This window comes from Sturnira hondurensis, unplaced genomic scaffold (assembly GCF_014824575.4).
Source record: "Sturnira hondurensis isolate 20B ecotype Veracruz unplaced genomic scaffold, ASM1482457v3 Scaffold0000460, whole genome shotgun sequence".
NCBI classification, from domain to species: Eukaryota; Metazoa; Chordata; class Mammalia; order Chiroptera; family Phyllostomidae; genus Sturnira; species Sturnira hondurensis.
Window position 1 is genome coordinate 469,280 of NW_028073091.1, and position 17,665 is coordinate 486,944.

The following is a 17,665-nucleotide window of genomic DNA, read 5'->3' on the forward strand; positions in this document are numbered from 1 at the left end:
CCATATTCCCCACCTTTAGTTCATGTCCATGTGTCATAAGTTCTTTAGCTTCTACATTTCCCAAACCACTCTTGTCCCTCTCCCCGCCGTCTATCTTCTTCCCACCATCTATGCTACTTATTCTCTGGACCTTCTCCCTGCTTCTCCTTCTCCCACTGCCCTGTTGCTAACCCTCCATTGATCTCCATTTCTGTGGGTCCATTCCTGTTTTAACTGTCTGCTTAGTTTGCTTTTGTTTAAGGTGTGGCTGTTAATAACTGTGAGTTTGTTGTCCTTTCACTGTTCATATTTTTTATCTTCTTTTTCTTAGATAAGTCCCTTTAACATTTCATAAAATATGGGCTTGGTGGTGATGAACTCCTTGAACTTGACCTTATCTGAGAAGCACTTTATCTGTCCTTCCATTCTAAATGAAAGCTTTGCCGGATAGAGCAATCTTAGATGTAGGTCTTTGGATTTCATGACTTGGAATACTTCTTTCCAGCCCCTTCTTGCCTGGAAGGTCTCTTTTGAGAAATCAGCTGACAGTCTGATGGGTACTACTTTGTAGGTTACTGTCTCCTTATCTCTTGCTGCTTCTAGGATTCTCTCCTTCACTTTAATCTTGGCTAATGTAATTATGATGTGCCTTGGTGTGTTCCTTCTTGGATCCACCTTCTTTGGGACTCTGAGCTTCTTGGACTTCCTGGAAGTCTGTTTCCTTTGCCAGATTAGGGAAGTTCTCCTTTATTATTTGTTCAAATAAGTTTTCCACTCGTGGCTATTTCTTTCCCCCTTCTGGTACCCCTGTAATCCGGATGTTGAAATGTTTAAAGATGTCCTGGAGGTTCCTAAGCCTCTCCTCATTTTTTTTGAATTCTCATTTCTTCATTCCTTTCTGGTTGAATGTTTCTTTCTTCCTTCTGGTCCATTGATTTGAGTCCCAGTTTTCTTTCCATCACTATTGGTTCCCTGTGCATTTCTCTTCATTTCACTTAGTTTAGCCTTCATTTGTTCATCTAATTTGTGACTAAAATCAACCAGTTCTGTGAGCATCCTGATCACCAGTGTTTTGAACTGTGCATCTGATAGGTTGGCTATCTCTTGGTCACTTAGAGGTATTGGCTCTGGGGCTTTGAGCTGTTTTTCTGCTTGAGCCATAATGTTTTGGTCTGTTCCCACCTGTTATGTATGAGGAACAGAGCCTTGGGTGTACACCGGGGTGGGGGGGGGTCAACCCGGTTGCTGGGTTGTGACACTGTATGTGGGCTTTGCTCCTCTGCTCTCTGTTGCACCTCAGTCCCTTCTGCTGCTTCCCCCAAGCAAACTGGGCCTTTCTGTTGGTGATTCCCATGTGTAGGGGCTTGTGTGCGTTCTAGGACCCCGTGGGTCTCTTCAATGAACTTTCCTGTGAGGGTTGGAGTCTCTCCCTGCACCTCAACCCCCACAAGTGTTCTCAATTGGTATTTTGAGGCTTTATTTCCCAGTGCTAGGACCCTGGTTTGTGCAATCTGTCTTACTCTCCAGTTATCTGTGTGTGAAGGTGAGACCGCTACCCAGTCAGCCAGCCGCCTTTTGCACGGTGCCCTGCTTCTCGGTCGCCACCTGGCTGGGTCTGCCTATTGCCACCCCATGCCCTGGGTCTGTCAGTCACTGCCTGGGTGCCTGGGGTCTGCTGGGTGCCACCTTGTGAGCCCCAGGTGGTGCCTTGTGTGCCCGTTGTCACCGCTTTCTGTGCCGTAACCCCTCTTCACTTGGCCACCCAACTCCACCCCACCTACTGGTCTGAATGAATGTGTATATTTTAACTCCTTGGTTGTCGGACTTCCATATAATTCAATTTTCTTTCAGTTTTGGTTGTTACTTTGTTTCCAAATTGTTGTTCACATTTTGGTTTTTCAAGGAGGCACAGTGTGTCTACCTATGCCTCTATCTTGGCCAGAAGTCCCTGTCCCTTTGTTTTTAACTAATGAACTGTCACTCTCTTTGTCTATAAAATGACAGAACATTGTTGGAAAACTAGTCATTTATAGCACAGTTTCTTAGGATACGTTTTGATTCTATTGCTGTTATTTGTATAATGCTACTTCTAGAAGATATTTATCTGAAAGTGAGACACTTTGAAAAGTGTCTTATGCATTATGATTTTTTTGCAGAGTTGTGAAAACAGTAGCAGTGAAAATCCTGAAAAATGAGGCCAATGACCCAGCTCTGAAGGATGAGCTGTTAGCAGAAGCCAATGTCATGCAGCAGCTAGACAACCCTTACATTGTGCGTATGATCGGGATCTGTGAGGCTGAGTCCTGGATGCTGGTCATGGAGATGGCAGAACTTGGTCCCCTCAATAAATATTTACAGCAGAACAGGTATCTTTAGGGACCCCTGAAGTTTATACTATGACGGGCAGGGCCCACCCCACCCACTGGCACACATAGTAGTCTGGTTTCTTCGGGAAGCCTCTGTCCTCCCATACTGTCCAAGAACCTTGCTGGAGGAGGGGAGATAGCTTTAGTGTTTGGATCAAGTGTGTGGGGTGTTTTTGCTTTGGGTATTTGTTTTTCTTTTTGTTTTTGTTTTGCTTTTCTTGCAAAAAAAAACTAATATCAAAATTTGGTTTTCATTCTCCTTTGTTCACTCTGTATTGGCCCATGGACAGAATTACCACTACTTGGTGGTCAATATCACCTCACTAGGAAAAAACCTGCTTTTCACAAGAAATATTTAATAAACACTTTGTAGGGCATAACAGTGATGCCTTACTTGTCTGGCTGACCTCCACATTCCCAGAAGCAATTCTGAAAGCATCTGTTGCTGTGCTCTCCTCTAAAGCCATTGCTGAAATGGAATAACTGGTATGAAATACTCATGGAAATCGCCACTGGTTACTCAAGCCCGTTTGCTACATTATGTTTATACTTTACTTAGACTGTGTCTTTAATCTCCATAAGAGGAAGGTGTTACCCCAACTTCAGCAGTAAAAAACTGAGACTCAGGGTTGGATTTGTTTTCTGTCCAATTTTGGAGCAAGGATTCTGATTGAAGCCTGGCTTGCCTTGAGCCAGGTCTCACCACCCTATTATATTCCTTTTCATGCAATTCAAAGTAAGCCTTGAAAACTGCACCAGTTGAACACTAGGAGAATGGTGTTTACTTTTGAATAGCTATAAGTTAACAAGATTATTTGTCACCACTTGTGAATATTACATAAGAAGAAAGGAAATGAGTGGACTTGCCTTCTCTCTCTGTGAGGAGCACAGTTGGTTATTATGAAATGGACTACTATCCACCATCACTAATGACGTACTTGACTTGCAGGCATGTCAAGGATAAGAACATCATAGAACTGGTTCATCAGGTTTCTATGGGAATGAAGTATTTGGAGGAGAGCAATTTTGTGCATAGAGATCTGGCTGCCAGAAACGTATTGCTGGTTACTCAACATTATGCCAAGATCAGTGATTTTGGACTTTCCAAAGCACTTCGTGCTGATGAAAACTACTACAAGGTAGGAACAACTTAGCCAGTACTTGAAGCAGCAGGTGGTGAAAATCTGAAATGAGAATGTATCTCTTATATTTCATTATAGTGAGGTTTCAAGAAGCAATTTTCCTTGATGCCCTCTAGGTGTCTGCGGTGTTGTGGATGCAATAGACAAATTCACATGGACTGCAGAAGTCCTGTGGAGAAAAGGGATGGCACAAGCACTCTAAGTGAGAGCAGGTGCCAACCCTTGCCTGGACAGGCTTTTATTGCTTTCTAGTAGCATACATCAAGGAAGGTTCTCATTCATTATGCTCATGTTTGCTTTAGGTGATTACCTTTTACAGATAACAAAGAAAAGGATGTTGCAAATGCAAGAGAAAAAGTGGTTGAACTGGTTACACTCTGTCCTTAGGAGGTTTAGCACAGACTTTAGGAAGTTACTTCAAAGATGCACATTAAACTTTTTTGCCTTAACTCAGGGTGAGGGAGTTTTAGCAAAAGCAAGCCTCAAAGCAGCCTAGATATAATGCAGGCCTGGTCGCCCATGGGAAAGCCGATCTGTGGGCCTGGCTCCTGTGTGCTGTCTTGCACCTGTTGGTTTTGCGAATCAGAGCTGAGCTACATTTGCCATTGCCATGTGGACTGGTTTCCTATATTCCCTATTTTAAAATAACTATGTAAAAATGTTCTTAAGTTTTGATTTATTGTTAAAAATGGAAATACTCTAATGTATCACAATTTTAGATTTATTCAGAATAATATCCTCCAAACTATGTTCATTGGAACAATAGGAAATCAACAGTTTAGTATTAGAAAGAGAAATCAAGGAAACAACCTCATTTATAGTTACATCAAAAGAAATAAAATATGTAGGAATAAGTTTAACCAAGAAGGTGAAAGACCTGTACTCAATGAAATAATACCTCCTATCTATCAGAATGGCTGTTGTCAGACAACAAGAAGTAAGTAGTAAGTGTTGAAGAGGATGTGGAGAAGAGGGCACATTCCCCAGTGTTCTGGGGGATCTATATTGGTGCAGCCACTAGGGAAAGTAGTATGGTAGCTCCTCAAAAAATTAGGAATAATAGAGTTACCATACAATCTAGCAATCCCACTTCTCCATATTTTTCTGAAGGAAATAAAATCACTATCTCTAGAGAGGTCTAAACATCTCATGTTCATCTCATGTTCATCTCATGCAGCATTATTTACAATGGCCAAAATTTGGAAACAACCTGAATATCTATCAGGGGATAAATGTACAAAACATACACACACACATACACACTCTTCAGCTTTTAAAAAGAAGGAAACACCGCCATTTGCAACAACATAGATGAAACTTGAAAGCATTATGCTGAGTGAAATAAGTCAGGTACAAAAAGACTAATATGCTATCATCTCACTTATATGTGGAATCCAAAAAATAAAATGCACACATTGAAACAGAGTAGATTGTGGGGGAAGAAAATGGGTGGAGGTCATCAAAGGGTACAAACTTATAGCTGTAAAAGAGTAAGTTCTGAGATCTGATGCATGGTGATTATAGTTAACAGTACTGTGTTATATACTTGGAAGTTAACAAGAGAGTAGATATTAAATTTTTTATCATAACAACAACAAAAATGGTAATCATGTCAGGTGAAGGATGTGTTAGCAATGTTATTGCTGTAAACAGTTCACAATATATCTTGTGCATCAAATGATCACAATGTATAAAAAGCTAAAAGCCATGTTAGAACCTGCAAAAGAGACTGAACACTCAGAGAAGCTGGTGACATGGAGGATTTTTCTTAAGAAATCAGGAAAAAATGAGATGGAAAAGAATAAAAAGTTGAAGAGGATTAAAGAGAAACAATAGCGAAGGAAGCAGCTGACATGGCCCCCAGAGATCTGTGCACACCACAGCTGAACTGTGCAGCACCAGCCCATGGACCACACATTCTTTGTTACAGCAGCTCCTCATAGATGCCTGATATCCCAGGCAGACACAGGCACACTGTGCTTTATTGCACTTTGCAGACAATGTGTTTTCTGCAGATTGAAGGTTTGTGGCAACCATTCACTGCACAAGTCTATGAGCACAACTTTCCAACAACTTTTGCTTACTATGTGTCTCTGTGTCACATTTTGGTGATTCTTACAATATTTCAAACTTTTTCATTATTTTTGTTATGCTGATCTGTAATCAGTAATAATTTGATGCTACTATTATAATTGCTTTGGAGTGAGATGAACTGTAACCATATAAGACAGAAAACTTAATAAATGTGTGTTCCAGTTGTTCCAGTGGCCAGCCTTCCCCTCTCTCATTCCTTCTCCCTGGCCCTTCCTACACCCTGAGACACAACAATATTGAAATTAGGTTAATAATAACCCTACAATGACCTCTATTGCTGTCATTAATAATGATTTCTCTGAAGGATCTGGGCAAAGTGTTAGGTTGGCCAAAAAGTTCATTTAGTTTTTTTCCATAGGATGGTTCTAGTAGTGCTAAGCTGTCTTTAACTTCATTCAAAACAATTTTGTTAGATTATATTGTGACAGCTGTCATATCAACATGCATTAAAAGGGAAACATCAAAATTGTTGAATTTTTGTACAGTCATTTTAATATTGAGATGGAAGAAAACATGCAACATTTTCAGCATATTATGCTTTATTATTTTAAGAAAAGTAAAAATGCAGCTGAAACAAAAAAATTTGTACAGTATATGGAGAAGGTGCTGTGACTGAATGAACATGTCAAAAGTGGTTTGCGAAGTTTCTTGGTACTGTTGACATTTTGGCCAAATAATTCTTTGCTGTGGGGCTGTCTTATGAATTGGAAGATATTTAGCAGCACCCCTGACCTCTATCCACTAGAAACCAGTAGCACAAGGTAGCCAGCATGTTCAAAATATACAAATCAATAAAGGTATTAGTGAAAATGAAAAATGTACCTTTTATTTTATAAAAAAAACTAAATGGACTTTTTGGCTAGCACAATAAATTGAAAACCTTCTGAAAAGGATTCCCCATTCTAGATACCTCTAAGAACATTTTTGATTCATGAGAAGAAGTCAAAATATCAACATTCATGGGAGTTTGGAAGAAGTTAATTGAATGACTTTGAGATTCAAGGCCTCAGTGAAGGAAGTAACTGCAGGTGAGATAGAAGTTGCAAGAGAACTAGAATTACAAGTGGAGCCTAAAGATGTGACTGAATTGCTTCCAAGTTTTATGATAAAACTTTTAATGGATGAGGAGTTTCATCTCATAAATGAGCAAAAGAAAGTGGTTTCTTAAGATGGAATTGACTGCTGATGAAAATGCTATGAAGACTGTTGAAGAGACAACAAAGGATTTAGAATATTACATAAGTTTAAGTTGATAAAGTAGTGTCTGGATCTAAGAGAATTGACTCCAATATTGAAAGAAGTTCTACTGTGGGTAAAATACTATCTCACAGCATCCCGTGCTACAGAGCAATCGTTCATGAAAGGGAGAGTCAATTGATGCATTGAACTTCACTGTTATCTTATTTTAAGAGATTGACACAGCCCACCTCCAACCTTCAGCAACTCTGATCAGTCAGCTGCCACTGGCATTGAGGCAAGACTTTCCACTGGCAACCATTATGACTTGCTGAAGCATTTTTTAGCAATAAAGTATTTTTAATTAAAGTATGTACATGTTTTTAGACTTAATGTTATTGCACACCTAATAGACTACAGTATAGTGTAAATATAACTCTTATATTCACTGGGAACCCCCCAAAATTGTGTGACTCACTTTATTGTGGCGATCTGTAACCAAACTCACAGTGTCTTCAAGGTTTGCCTCTGCACACTGTCAGTAATGTCTAGCATGATGTGTGATAATGAAACTCAGGAAACTACTTAATGGCCTCTCAGTAGGAGACTGGTTAAATTAGTTGTAGAAGATTTATATGAAGCATACAATTAGCTCTTCTGAAATCTTTATTTACATATACTGACACAGAAATATATCTAAGATATATGGCTAAGTAGAAGAATTAAAAAGTAAAGAACAAAGAGAGTATGCCTCTAATTTTATTATTTTCCCAAAAGTATATATTTTCTATTTATACTTGTATATGCATTTTTCTGGAAGGACCCAAGAAAAGCTATCAAATGCAGTTGTCTCTGGAGACAAGAATTTGGAGTTGGTGGTGAACAGAGACTGATCTTTCATGACATTTAAGATTTGTCAAAGGCTTATCTTTTTATCAGTTCAAAGTTCAGAATAAACTTGAAATAACACCCGTGTCTATATTGTTCACAACTTAAGAAATCAAAATCTATAAATAACGCATAATGTGAATGAGACAGAGGTACAATCAGTTTGTCACACAGAGAACTACCATACACTTAGGTCTCTACTTGATGTCCCAAGCTGCCCTCTCCTAACCCATCTCGGCAATTTCCCTCCCTCCCTCTGCTTTGGGAGACTTCACCCAGATCAGGGTGACAGCCACAGGAGGCAGGCAAGACGTACCCACAATACCCTGAACCCCAAGCTCCAAAGGAAAAGGTTTGGGTAGGCATGATTCTGATCATTTTACTAACACTTTTGAAATTAGTTTAAACCAGTTTAAAATGATACAAGTAAAAAGTCTATGCCCAAGTAATTTATGTTGGCTTAAAACTTGTAGACAAGTACACTTAAAAACAGTCCAATGCTTCTTGGAACATAATCATGACATAATATTCAGGCTTGACTCTTGCATCGTAACAACAAGCTCCATGAAGTGTGAGTGGCAAAAGGAAGAGGTGAGAGAAAATGACTGAAAGATAGGAGAAATTTGACCCGAATCTTTTAAAAGATGGATTTAAAATGTAAGATTTCAGGATTTAATCATGTTTAAGATTCAGATCAAATACATACACATGTGCACACACACAGCCATTTTGTGAGTCATGATTTTATTCTTTTTTGTAATTGTGATAAAATACACTTCACAAATTTTACCAAATTAACTATTTTCAGGATTACAGTTCATTCCTGACTGGCGTGGTTCAGTGGGTGGGCGTCATCCCGCAAACCCAGAAGGTCTCCAGTTCTATTCCTGGTCAAGGCACCTGCCTGGGCTGCTGACCAGGTCCCTGCTTGGGGGCATGTGAGAAGCAACAGATCAATGTTTCTCTCCCTCTCTTTCTCTCTCCCTTCCCCTCTTTCTAAAAATAAATAAATAAAGTATTTTTAAAGAAAGAATGGAGTTTAGTAGTATTAAAAACATTCACTTTGTTTACAACCAATCTCCAGAATTATTTTCATCTTACCAACTGAAACTATAATCAGTAAGCACTAATTCCCTATTCCTCCCTCTTTACCCAGCCCCTGGGGAACCTTATTCTACTTTCTGTCTCTATGAATTAAACTACTCTAGGGCCCACAGATGAGTGTCACACAGTATTTGTCCTTCTGTGACTAAACTGGCTTATATCACCCAGCATTATGAAAGATAACTTCATGGTTCCTCCATGTTGTTCAATGTGTCAGAACCCTCTCCCTTTGTAGGGCTGAATGACAACCTATTGTATGAGGTGACCCCATTTTATTTGTCCATTCATGTGTCAGTGGACACTAGTGTTGCTTCCACCCCTTGGCTTTTGCGAATAGTGCTGCTATGAACGTGGGTGCACACAATTTTGTTCTTAATGGAAGTTCTCTGTTTGTATTGCTTTCAGGCCCAGACCCATGGGAAGTGGCCCGTGAAGTGGTATGCTCCAGAGTGTATCAACTACTACAAGTTCTCCAGCAAGAGTGATGTCTGGAGCTTCGGAGTGTTAATGTGGGAAGCATTTTCCTATGGGCAGAAGCCATATCGGGTTAGCCACTACTGTGTCATGTCCTGATTAATTATGTGGCCCTTGGAACAGAGAAGCACCAATTATCGTGGCAGCACCCTGAAAATTATAATCAGGGCATTCTTCTTGAGTCTTTGGCTGTCTTTTCACAGTGGCAGTTAATACAACCTCAGTTTATTAGCAACTGCAAAAGAAATATTATTTTTCCCAGAAGAGTGATTGCTGGGTCATACTTTAACTATATTCTTAAGTTTCTGAGGGAGCCCCATACTGTTTTCCACAGTGGGTGTAGCAGAGAAATATTTCATGCTAACTGAAGAGTATGTCTTTTTTCACTGTATATGACACATGTAGATATATGTAAGATGTAACCAAATCAGCATTAAAGTTGAAGTAGAAATAATGGCTATTTCCATGATCAAATTGGGAACTCATTACATTTTTAAGATTTTTTTAAATCAAAATATACATGCCAGAAAGTGCACAAATGCTGGGATACCACTTGTTGAATCTTCCCAGATGGGACACACCCATGAAACCAGCCCCCAGAGCAAGAAAGAGAACAGAACCCCAAATCTTCTGCCCCCTGCATGCACGCCTCCCCGTAGGGGCAACCTTATTTAACTTCTAGGTCATAGGTTAGGTGCTGCTGTTCTTGTACTTTTTATAACTCACATCACACTTCATGTACTCTTTTGTTTCTTTGGGGAGAGTGGGATGTACGTATTGCTTTGTTTTGCTGAATACTATGTTTAAAAAGCTAAGGTATATTTTGCATGTTTTAGGGGATGAAAGGAAGTGAAGTTTCCGCTATGCTGGAGAAAGGAGAGAGGATGGGGTGCCCTCCAGGGTGTCCGAGAGAGATGTATGATCTGATGAACCTATGCTGGACATATGAGTGAGTGCCGCCCCTTCCTGCGATTTGTCCATACACTCTGGAGGTGCTTGGCATGGCTAGGCACTAAAAGAGGTGTACATTCTGTCTTTTCATGAATTGGGGACGTATTCTGGTCTAAACAAACAATGGGGGAAATGTCTTGCTTTCTGGACCACACACTTCTATTCTTTAGCCTAAAAAAATAAGTTTAGACAACTACTCTAATTTCAGGATGTCAAAATTTAAATGTACATAACATTGGCCAGGGTGGTAGTGTAGTCAAAATACAAAGATGTTTCTAAGAGTCTGGTCCAGTGCTGCATACAGTTTTTGGCGACAGAGGATGGCAGAAGCACTTAGAGGGAAATGTCTGCTTTCCTAATTCTGACCACCTTTCCAAGTGAGGCACAACCATGGGTGTTGGCTGGCTCACAGATGCACTGGCTGAGGTAGCACTTCCCGAGATGTGACTTGGACCTGGGAACAGTGGCCCTCAGAGTCTGCCTTAAGCACTCTTATGCATCCTGCCTGAAGCATACATGAGCTTATGGACGTTCAGCAGGCAAGGGGAACCCATCACAACTGAGTCAGGGACTTTGCCCTGGTGGGTCAGCCTGTGAGTGCATTGTGGAGAGCCCTAAGCTGTGTTCTCTGTACCTCTAGCGTTGCCTTGAGCAGCTTGGCCACGCTGCAGGTCTGTCACTGGGAGGAGCTCATATCCTTGCCATAGATTTTAATACTTCGGGGATCAGTTTTGCTCTGAGGTGCAACAGCTGGAGATGGAGGAGCATACTAAGAATGAGGGATAGTGCGAGTGACCTCGGATGCCACTTGGGACTCCACCACACCCCGCACACTTGAGAGTGTGAGTAAAAGATCTCATTATTATCTAGAAGCAGCGTGGTGAGCCCTAAAAGAGAGGACAGGTATGTTCAATTGCTGGTGCTGACACTGTTCAGAGAAAGGCCCTTTCTGTAGCAAAGGTATCCATCTGGTCCCTGGGGAGCTTCCTGAACCCAGACTATCAGAGTGGCAGCAGGAGAGAAAGGCTGGAAATAGATTGTAGAAGAGGGTGTTCAATCTTCAATGTCCTGACTAACTCCCACATCACCATACCTGGTGCCCAAACTGAAAGTACTAGAATCAGTGACAGGTAGGTCCTGCCATTTTCAAAATGGCAATGAAAGGTCTAGCCTAGAAATTGTGGTTAGAGTGTCACCATGTAGGAAACAGAAGACAAATCACCCCTTAGTGATGTTACAGGCCTTGATACAGACTTTGACCTTGTCACCTTGCACCTGTGCTGAATCAACCTTCAGCAGTCCTGCTTTCAGGCACCTCTGAAAGGCAGGAGCAGGAGGACAGAGCACCTCTGAGACTTTCCCAGAACCCTTGAATGAGGGCAGAACCCTTGAATCTCCTCTTCATAGCACCTGTTCCTACAAAGCTGCTGAAGACATCACAGTCCTTCCTGGCTTTAGTAGGTATTGTACACCATGTACCCTACTGAGTTTTGAGGACCTGGTGGCCCGTGAGGTGCCACTGGGAGCAGAACAGACCCTCAGGTCAGATGTGTGAAGCCCTAGGGAGGGCACACCTTCAGGTAGTTCTCCTGCCTGACTGCAGCTTCATTTGGAAGATTTAACTTTCTCTGAGAAAAATGGACTTTAAATCATTCTGGAAAAAAAATGAAAATAACTAGAATTAAAATGAACTCTCAGGGAGACAGTTGAAGTTAGTGTTTTGCTCTTAATGTGAACACTGACATATTTATTTCTGTCTGCTGTTCTTTGTGGTGGATGCTGACCAGTGAGGAGGGGAAGAGTGGGCAGAGGAGGTGACTCAGGGCTGCAGGAGAGTTGTTAGGCAGTGTGCCTGGCAGAGTGAACCATGGTAGAAGCCATGAACCATGGTAGGAGGAACGATGTAGCCACGACACACCCCCACTTGGTTGGGTGGCCATGGTGAGCCTTCAGTACTGATAGCATTAGAGCGTTCTTCCTGTGACAGAATTCCAGACCACATCTGCTCACCTGCCTTTGTCCTTAGAGACACACCCAGCTCTTGGTGCTGTTATCGCCAGGATGGCCCATGAGGGGAGGACAAAGGAAACAGTTCTCGGTACTCACTGGAGGTGGAGCGAGGTAGAACACCCCTCTTTCAGAAAATGTTTCTCAGTTTCTTTTCCCACCTGGCGGTTTAGGTCATAGTCTGAGTAAGGTTTACAGGCACTGCTATCTTTCCCTTCACCTCCAACCCCAGGAATGCTTTCCAGTGAGCTCTACACAGATGTCTAGAAATTAGCAACAGTGTTTAAGTATCAGTGGAGTAGAAAAACTGACTCTGGACCTTGCCTAAAATTAGGAATGACAACTCCTTATCAACTTCCTTTTTCCAATAAGCTATATTTTCGAGGGTTAAATGTTTTCTAGTAATGGCCTGGAATATTGGAAGTCATCCAGAGAGACACAGTCAGAGACAGTCTTAATATAAGTAGTTAAATGATATACAGTTGAATGGAAAAAAAGAACAAAACATTTTGGGAGGCATGGCCAGCAAGGAGAACTCAAAAGCACCAGGAGCTGGTCTGACAACCCAGGGACCTAACCTCAGCAGACCTCACAGAGACCCTGGCTAGGTCCCCTGTAGGAATCTGCAGTTGCAGAAGGAGCAGCAGGCAATAAATGGTAAGCTACAAAATAAGTGTGTTCTGTTATATTTTCTTGGAAGGAGACAAGCACAGTGGCATTTCAGAGCCAGAAGGCACAGGGCTTGGAGACTGCTGCACATATGTGTGAGGACCTCTCATATACAGTTAGTCATTTGCAGAAGGAAATGAAATAGGTGCCTGGTACATGGAAACATGTGGAAACCTGGCAACATGTGGATTCCAGAACCTGGTGGATTCAGTGAAGTAAATACAAATGATCCCTGTATAGTCTCCAAGTTTTCCTCCATTGTAAATAGTCAGCCACCTTTACCAAGGTGATAGATTTTTAGATGGGTAGGTAGAAAGGTAAATGGATACATAGAAGATACATACATATATACATACATAGTAGAAGGAGGAAAGGAAGGAGGGAGGGTAAATAGATGGATAGATAGATACACTGATTGATGATGGATGGGTGGATAGAAAATAGATAGGTAAATAGATCTATAGATAATAGGTAGACAGATGATAGAGCCATCAATCAGTACACGATAGATGGAAGGGTGCATTGATGGATAGGTGGGTAGGTAGGATAGATAATACATAAAAGTTTAGAAAGAAAGATGTATATATATACACATTTAGATTTATCAGTGACATACCTATTGACTGCCCTCCAGTTAGTGAGGGCAATCAGTGGGTGTAAATAAGCAGCTGTTGATACTTCCCTCATGGAGGTCACAATTTTGGACTGGGTGTTATTAAACATGAAACAGATTAACCCCCACATACTCATATGATGGCATCTTGCAGTAGGGCAATAGAGCAAACCATGGGGAATTCTGGATGGGAATAGAGGACCATGGGGGTTAGGGTCACCTAACTACTGTTAGGGTCCATATTGGCCTCTTTTGGAAGGAGGATCTTTCCATCTGAAAACTGCAGGTTGGGGAGCATGGGTGCAGGAAATGAGAGGAGGAGAAAAGGTGTCTTGGGCACAAGAGAAAGTGTGGAAAAGCATTCCAGGCCAGGTGGGCCGAAGCGACCCACCACAAGGCACTTAGCCATCTTCTCTGCTCAAGCTCAGAGTAATCCTAGGTTCCTCATGGTAGCCTCACCTGTGGAACAGAGGAGAGGTTCCATAAGACACCTGTCCAAGTGTCTTCCCTGAGGCCCCGTCTGTATTCCTGTTTCTCTGCATTAGTTTTCTTGGCGCTCAGCTGCTGGATGAATGAAACACGCACAGCAAGATTCAGACAGGCTCTTTGTGCATTCAGGTCCCTGTGGCTGGAGTTTGTGCTCTCTTTGTAGCAGGACTGAGGCTGTCTCTCTGTGTGTACAGAGCTTTCTATGTATATTTCTGTACCCCAGGGCTCAGCCATTACGTTCCCTCCTGGAATACAACTTGGCGTCCAGATACACAGCCCCCCCACAGGGAGGTCTAAGTCGCCAGCCATGACCACACATGGCTGATTTTTCAAGCAGTTTTTGCTTGTTCTTGAAAGCTGTAGATTCTCAGGATCATTTGTTGTGACACTGATAAGATGCCATAGGAACTTAACTCTTGTGCATATCAATTAGCCAGTGTTCAAATTAGTTTCATTATGTGTTGTTTTGCTTAAAGTCATGGAACCTTTTGAGGACTTACTATATTTTGATGCCATATGATAAAAAAAAAAGAAAGAAAAAGAAAACATTTTGCTTCTGAAGAAACCACTCTGCCCTTACATTGGTGAATGATTCCAAGGCCTCATGCATGCTCCCAGGCTGTTCTTTCAAGCCCTATAAAATTGTAGTTTTAGGTCAAACAGGTTGAATGTGGACAGTTCATAGTTTGGCTTTCAGTTCTGTTTCACTTTTTGGGAACTTTATCCACTTGCAATATAGCCAAAAATTGGGGTGAAATAAGAAAATTTATTTCCAAACAATGATAGGTTCTTAGAGTTTTAAGAAATACTTGCTTGTGGCAGATCTAGTTCAAAGATGTCTAAAAGTTTGTTTAGATGTGCAAATTGGGAAAAACTTTTTCCCATAGTTTACTTACATTGCTTCCTCCCCTGAGAAGTGACAGAAAAGTGAAGTCTTGCTGTGTTAAGATGTATAATAGACATGCCTCTGTCCTTGCTTCTGCCCTGACAGGTTTTAAGTTTTAATAAGAACCCATATGGGAACAATTGTAATAGAATAGCAATAAAATATTTTTAAAAATAAAAAAAGCACTCACAACAGCACATTTTCAGAAATCCAGAGCCATCCAGTTGGGGTGTGGAGAGGAAAAGTTTAAACTGTGTCTATTTTTTTCTTAGCAAGGTTATAAATCATATGTTAAGGGTATGTCTGCAGCATATTGACCAGCTAAGTATTTCAGACACATCTGTTTTGCTAGATCACAAGGAGACAATCTCTGGGTTAAAAGGGCCAGACTTTGAGTGCAAAACTTCTTCAAGGGGTACATGAGTCACCTGGGGTCTTGCTGAATGCACATGGGATTCTGTAGGTCTGGCATGGGCCTGATGCTGTGTTCTGCACAGGCTTCTGGTAACCACTCCCCCACCCCGGCGGGGGGGGGGGGCGCGAGGGCGGGGGCAGGGGGAGCAAGGGCTGTGGGGGCAGACACATGCTATGAGCTGCAGACTTCCAAAAGAAGGCCACAAGGGGGTGCAGCCATTCGCACTTGCCCTGGAGAGGCTCCAGGAGAGAGCACATTTTTTCTCCAGTGTGATGATGAATAGTAACCTATGTCTTTCCTTTCTAGTGTGGAGAGCAGGCCTGGATTTGTAGCGGTGGAACTGCGGCTGCGCAATTACTACTACGACGTGGTGAACTAAGACTCCTGGGCCTGTTTATGCAGCCTCTGAGCAAATGAGTCATCACAGGCAAACTTACTACAATGCATGGATTTTGAGTCTCGCCTCCCACTGCCCATGGGGAGAGGCACTCTCACAGGCACTTGCCTGTGACTGTGGTTCCCCAAAGCCGTTCCCCAAAGCCTATCCTAGAACATACCCAGCCATAGAACAAACCCGCTGGGAGGAGCTGTGGGAGAAAGACAAACCGGAGAGTCAACAGCAACTGTGAAATTCTTTGTGCTTTTCTGAGTGGTTTTCATGCAGGTTATTTTCAGGATCTGTGTTTAGCTTTCCTCGTTGTCTTTCCAGTTCTCTGGCTCCTGGACTGCTCTGACCCCCCACAGCCTGGAGATATAGCCATGTGGTATTCAGCCACTGGTCTTGCTTGCATTGTCAGCGCCCAGCGGGCACAATGACACCTCTGGTCCTGGCAGTGGAGGACTGGAAGGGAGAGAAGGAGATTTGGCTTAAACAAGCCCTGTGACTGGCCCTGTCCCTGAAAAGCTTCCCCGATGCTAAAAGTGCCCTGAGGCTTAAAAATCATGTTCTATCAGTGAGGCTTCTAAGGTGTAGCCAATTAAATAGAACAAAGTCTGGATACTGCTTTTGCTCTGTGTGTTTGAGCCAGTCTTGTGCTGTGTGTTTGAGCCAGTCTTGTGTCTACATGAAAAGTGGCCTGCGGAAGGGTTGGCTAACTGACCCTGCTGGAAGCCTCTCTCCCGCAGACTCTCTGAAGACTGCCTGACTGGAGACCATGCAGGGGAAAGGGTATCCGTCATCTTGAGCAGGTGGTGAACAGAAGTAGGGCTCTGTGGGCCCTCGCTGTCATGTAGTTAGTGTGGCCCATGCTTCTTCTCCCTTGAAGAGAGGGTGCAGATAGGATTCCTGTCTTTTTCTGTATTCACAGGGAGATACCCTGGTGGCCAAGGGCATGTAAAGATGAATTTGTGAAGAAAGTATTAATTCATAATAAAGTCACAGACCCTGATGCTTGCCACAAGTAGGCTTTATCAAGTGTGATATAGGGGAGAAAATACAAAACTCAAGATTTATTTTTTAGTCTCCTAGTCTTAGTTAATCCTTAAATAATGTCTGATCTTACATAAGTCATCAGACTACTAATAATCAGTTTTGCTGTGGCTCCTCAAACTCAGAGCTTTTTAGACATCATTCTTAGGTCGATCAAGGCATAAACTTGGACCATCTAGAATTCAGCTATGTCTAAGACAGTCTGAAGTGTACTTCCAGCCCATGAACAGGAGAGGAGGCCCTGCTCCTAACAGAGGGAAGCTAGACATGAAGAAAGCAGCAATTGACATGCTTGCTTGGCAAAGACAAGACATCATTTGTTCACAGAACTTCTGTTAAGAAACTTTTAGAAATCATCCATGCCTTTTAGAATTGCGCTTCCTGGTGGTTTAATAATTTTGTTAAATGTAGATTCCATGTGTGCTGAGCAGATACTCAAAACAGTAGCAATACACTTAGAGTCCCCCAAATTAAAAAAGATTAATGACAGCCCTGGCTGCTGTGGCTCGGTGGATCCAGTGCCGGCCTGCAAACCAAAGGGTCACTGGTTCAATTCCCAGTCAGGGCACGTGCCTGGGTTGCAGGCCAAGTACCGGGTTGCACAAGAGGCAACCACACATTAATATTTCCCTTTAATATTAAAAAATAATAATCTTTTTTCCCTTCCCCTCTAAAAATAAATAAATAAAATCTTTAAGAAAAAGATTAATGATATTCTCTGGTCAGATGACATGTAGATTTAGAACCCTGAAATGAAGGGTTGCACACATCGGTGATGGCATTTGAGAAAATGGGTTTACTATTGACTCCTGGTGTCCTCCTCCTTCTGTCCCCAGAGTGTCTGTGGGAAAGGCCACACGGGCAGGAATCTGGGGACACACACTGAGCTGCTTCCTGCAGGAATTTCCTTCACTCTCCAGAAGCTTTCTGCCACTCCCCAAACTCTGGTGATAAAGACCATCTAGAATGTTAGTTGGCAAAAG

The 17,665-nt window shown here is 42.1% G+C and overlaps 1 protein-coding gene across 6 annotated transcripts in view; it reads left to right on the plus strand.

Annotated features, from left to right (window-relative positions):
- SYK (spleen associated tyrosine kinase) overlaps positions 1 to 16,878 on the plus strand; it is an 83,678-nt gene extending 66,800 nt beyond the window's left edge. For 4 of the 6 annotated variants that reach the window (XM_037041219.1, XM_037041203.1, XM_037041212.1 and 1 more), the window contains 6 exons: positions 2,136 to 2,345; positions 3,295 to 3,484; positions 9,155 to 9,295; positions 10,060 to 10,172; positions 12,882 to 12,945; positions 15,560 to 16,878. In XM_037041219.1, the coding sequence (XP_036897114.1) occupies positions 2,136 to 2,345; positions 3,295 to 3,484; positions 9,155 to 9,295; positions 10,060 to 10,172; positions 12,882 to 12,945; positions 15,560 to 15,670 (829 nt within the window). In that variant the 3' untranslated portion in view covers positions 15,671 to 16,878. The remainder of the gene's footprint in view (positions 1 to 2,135; positions 2,346 to 3,294; positions 3,485 to 9,154; positions 9,296 to 10,059; positions 10,173 to 12,881; positions 12,946 to 15,559) is intronic. The other 2 variants (XM_037041232.1, XM_037041239.1) reach the window with 1 other exon arrangement.
- The last annotated feature ends 787 nt before the right edge of the window (positions 16,879 to 17,665 follow it).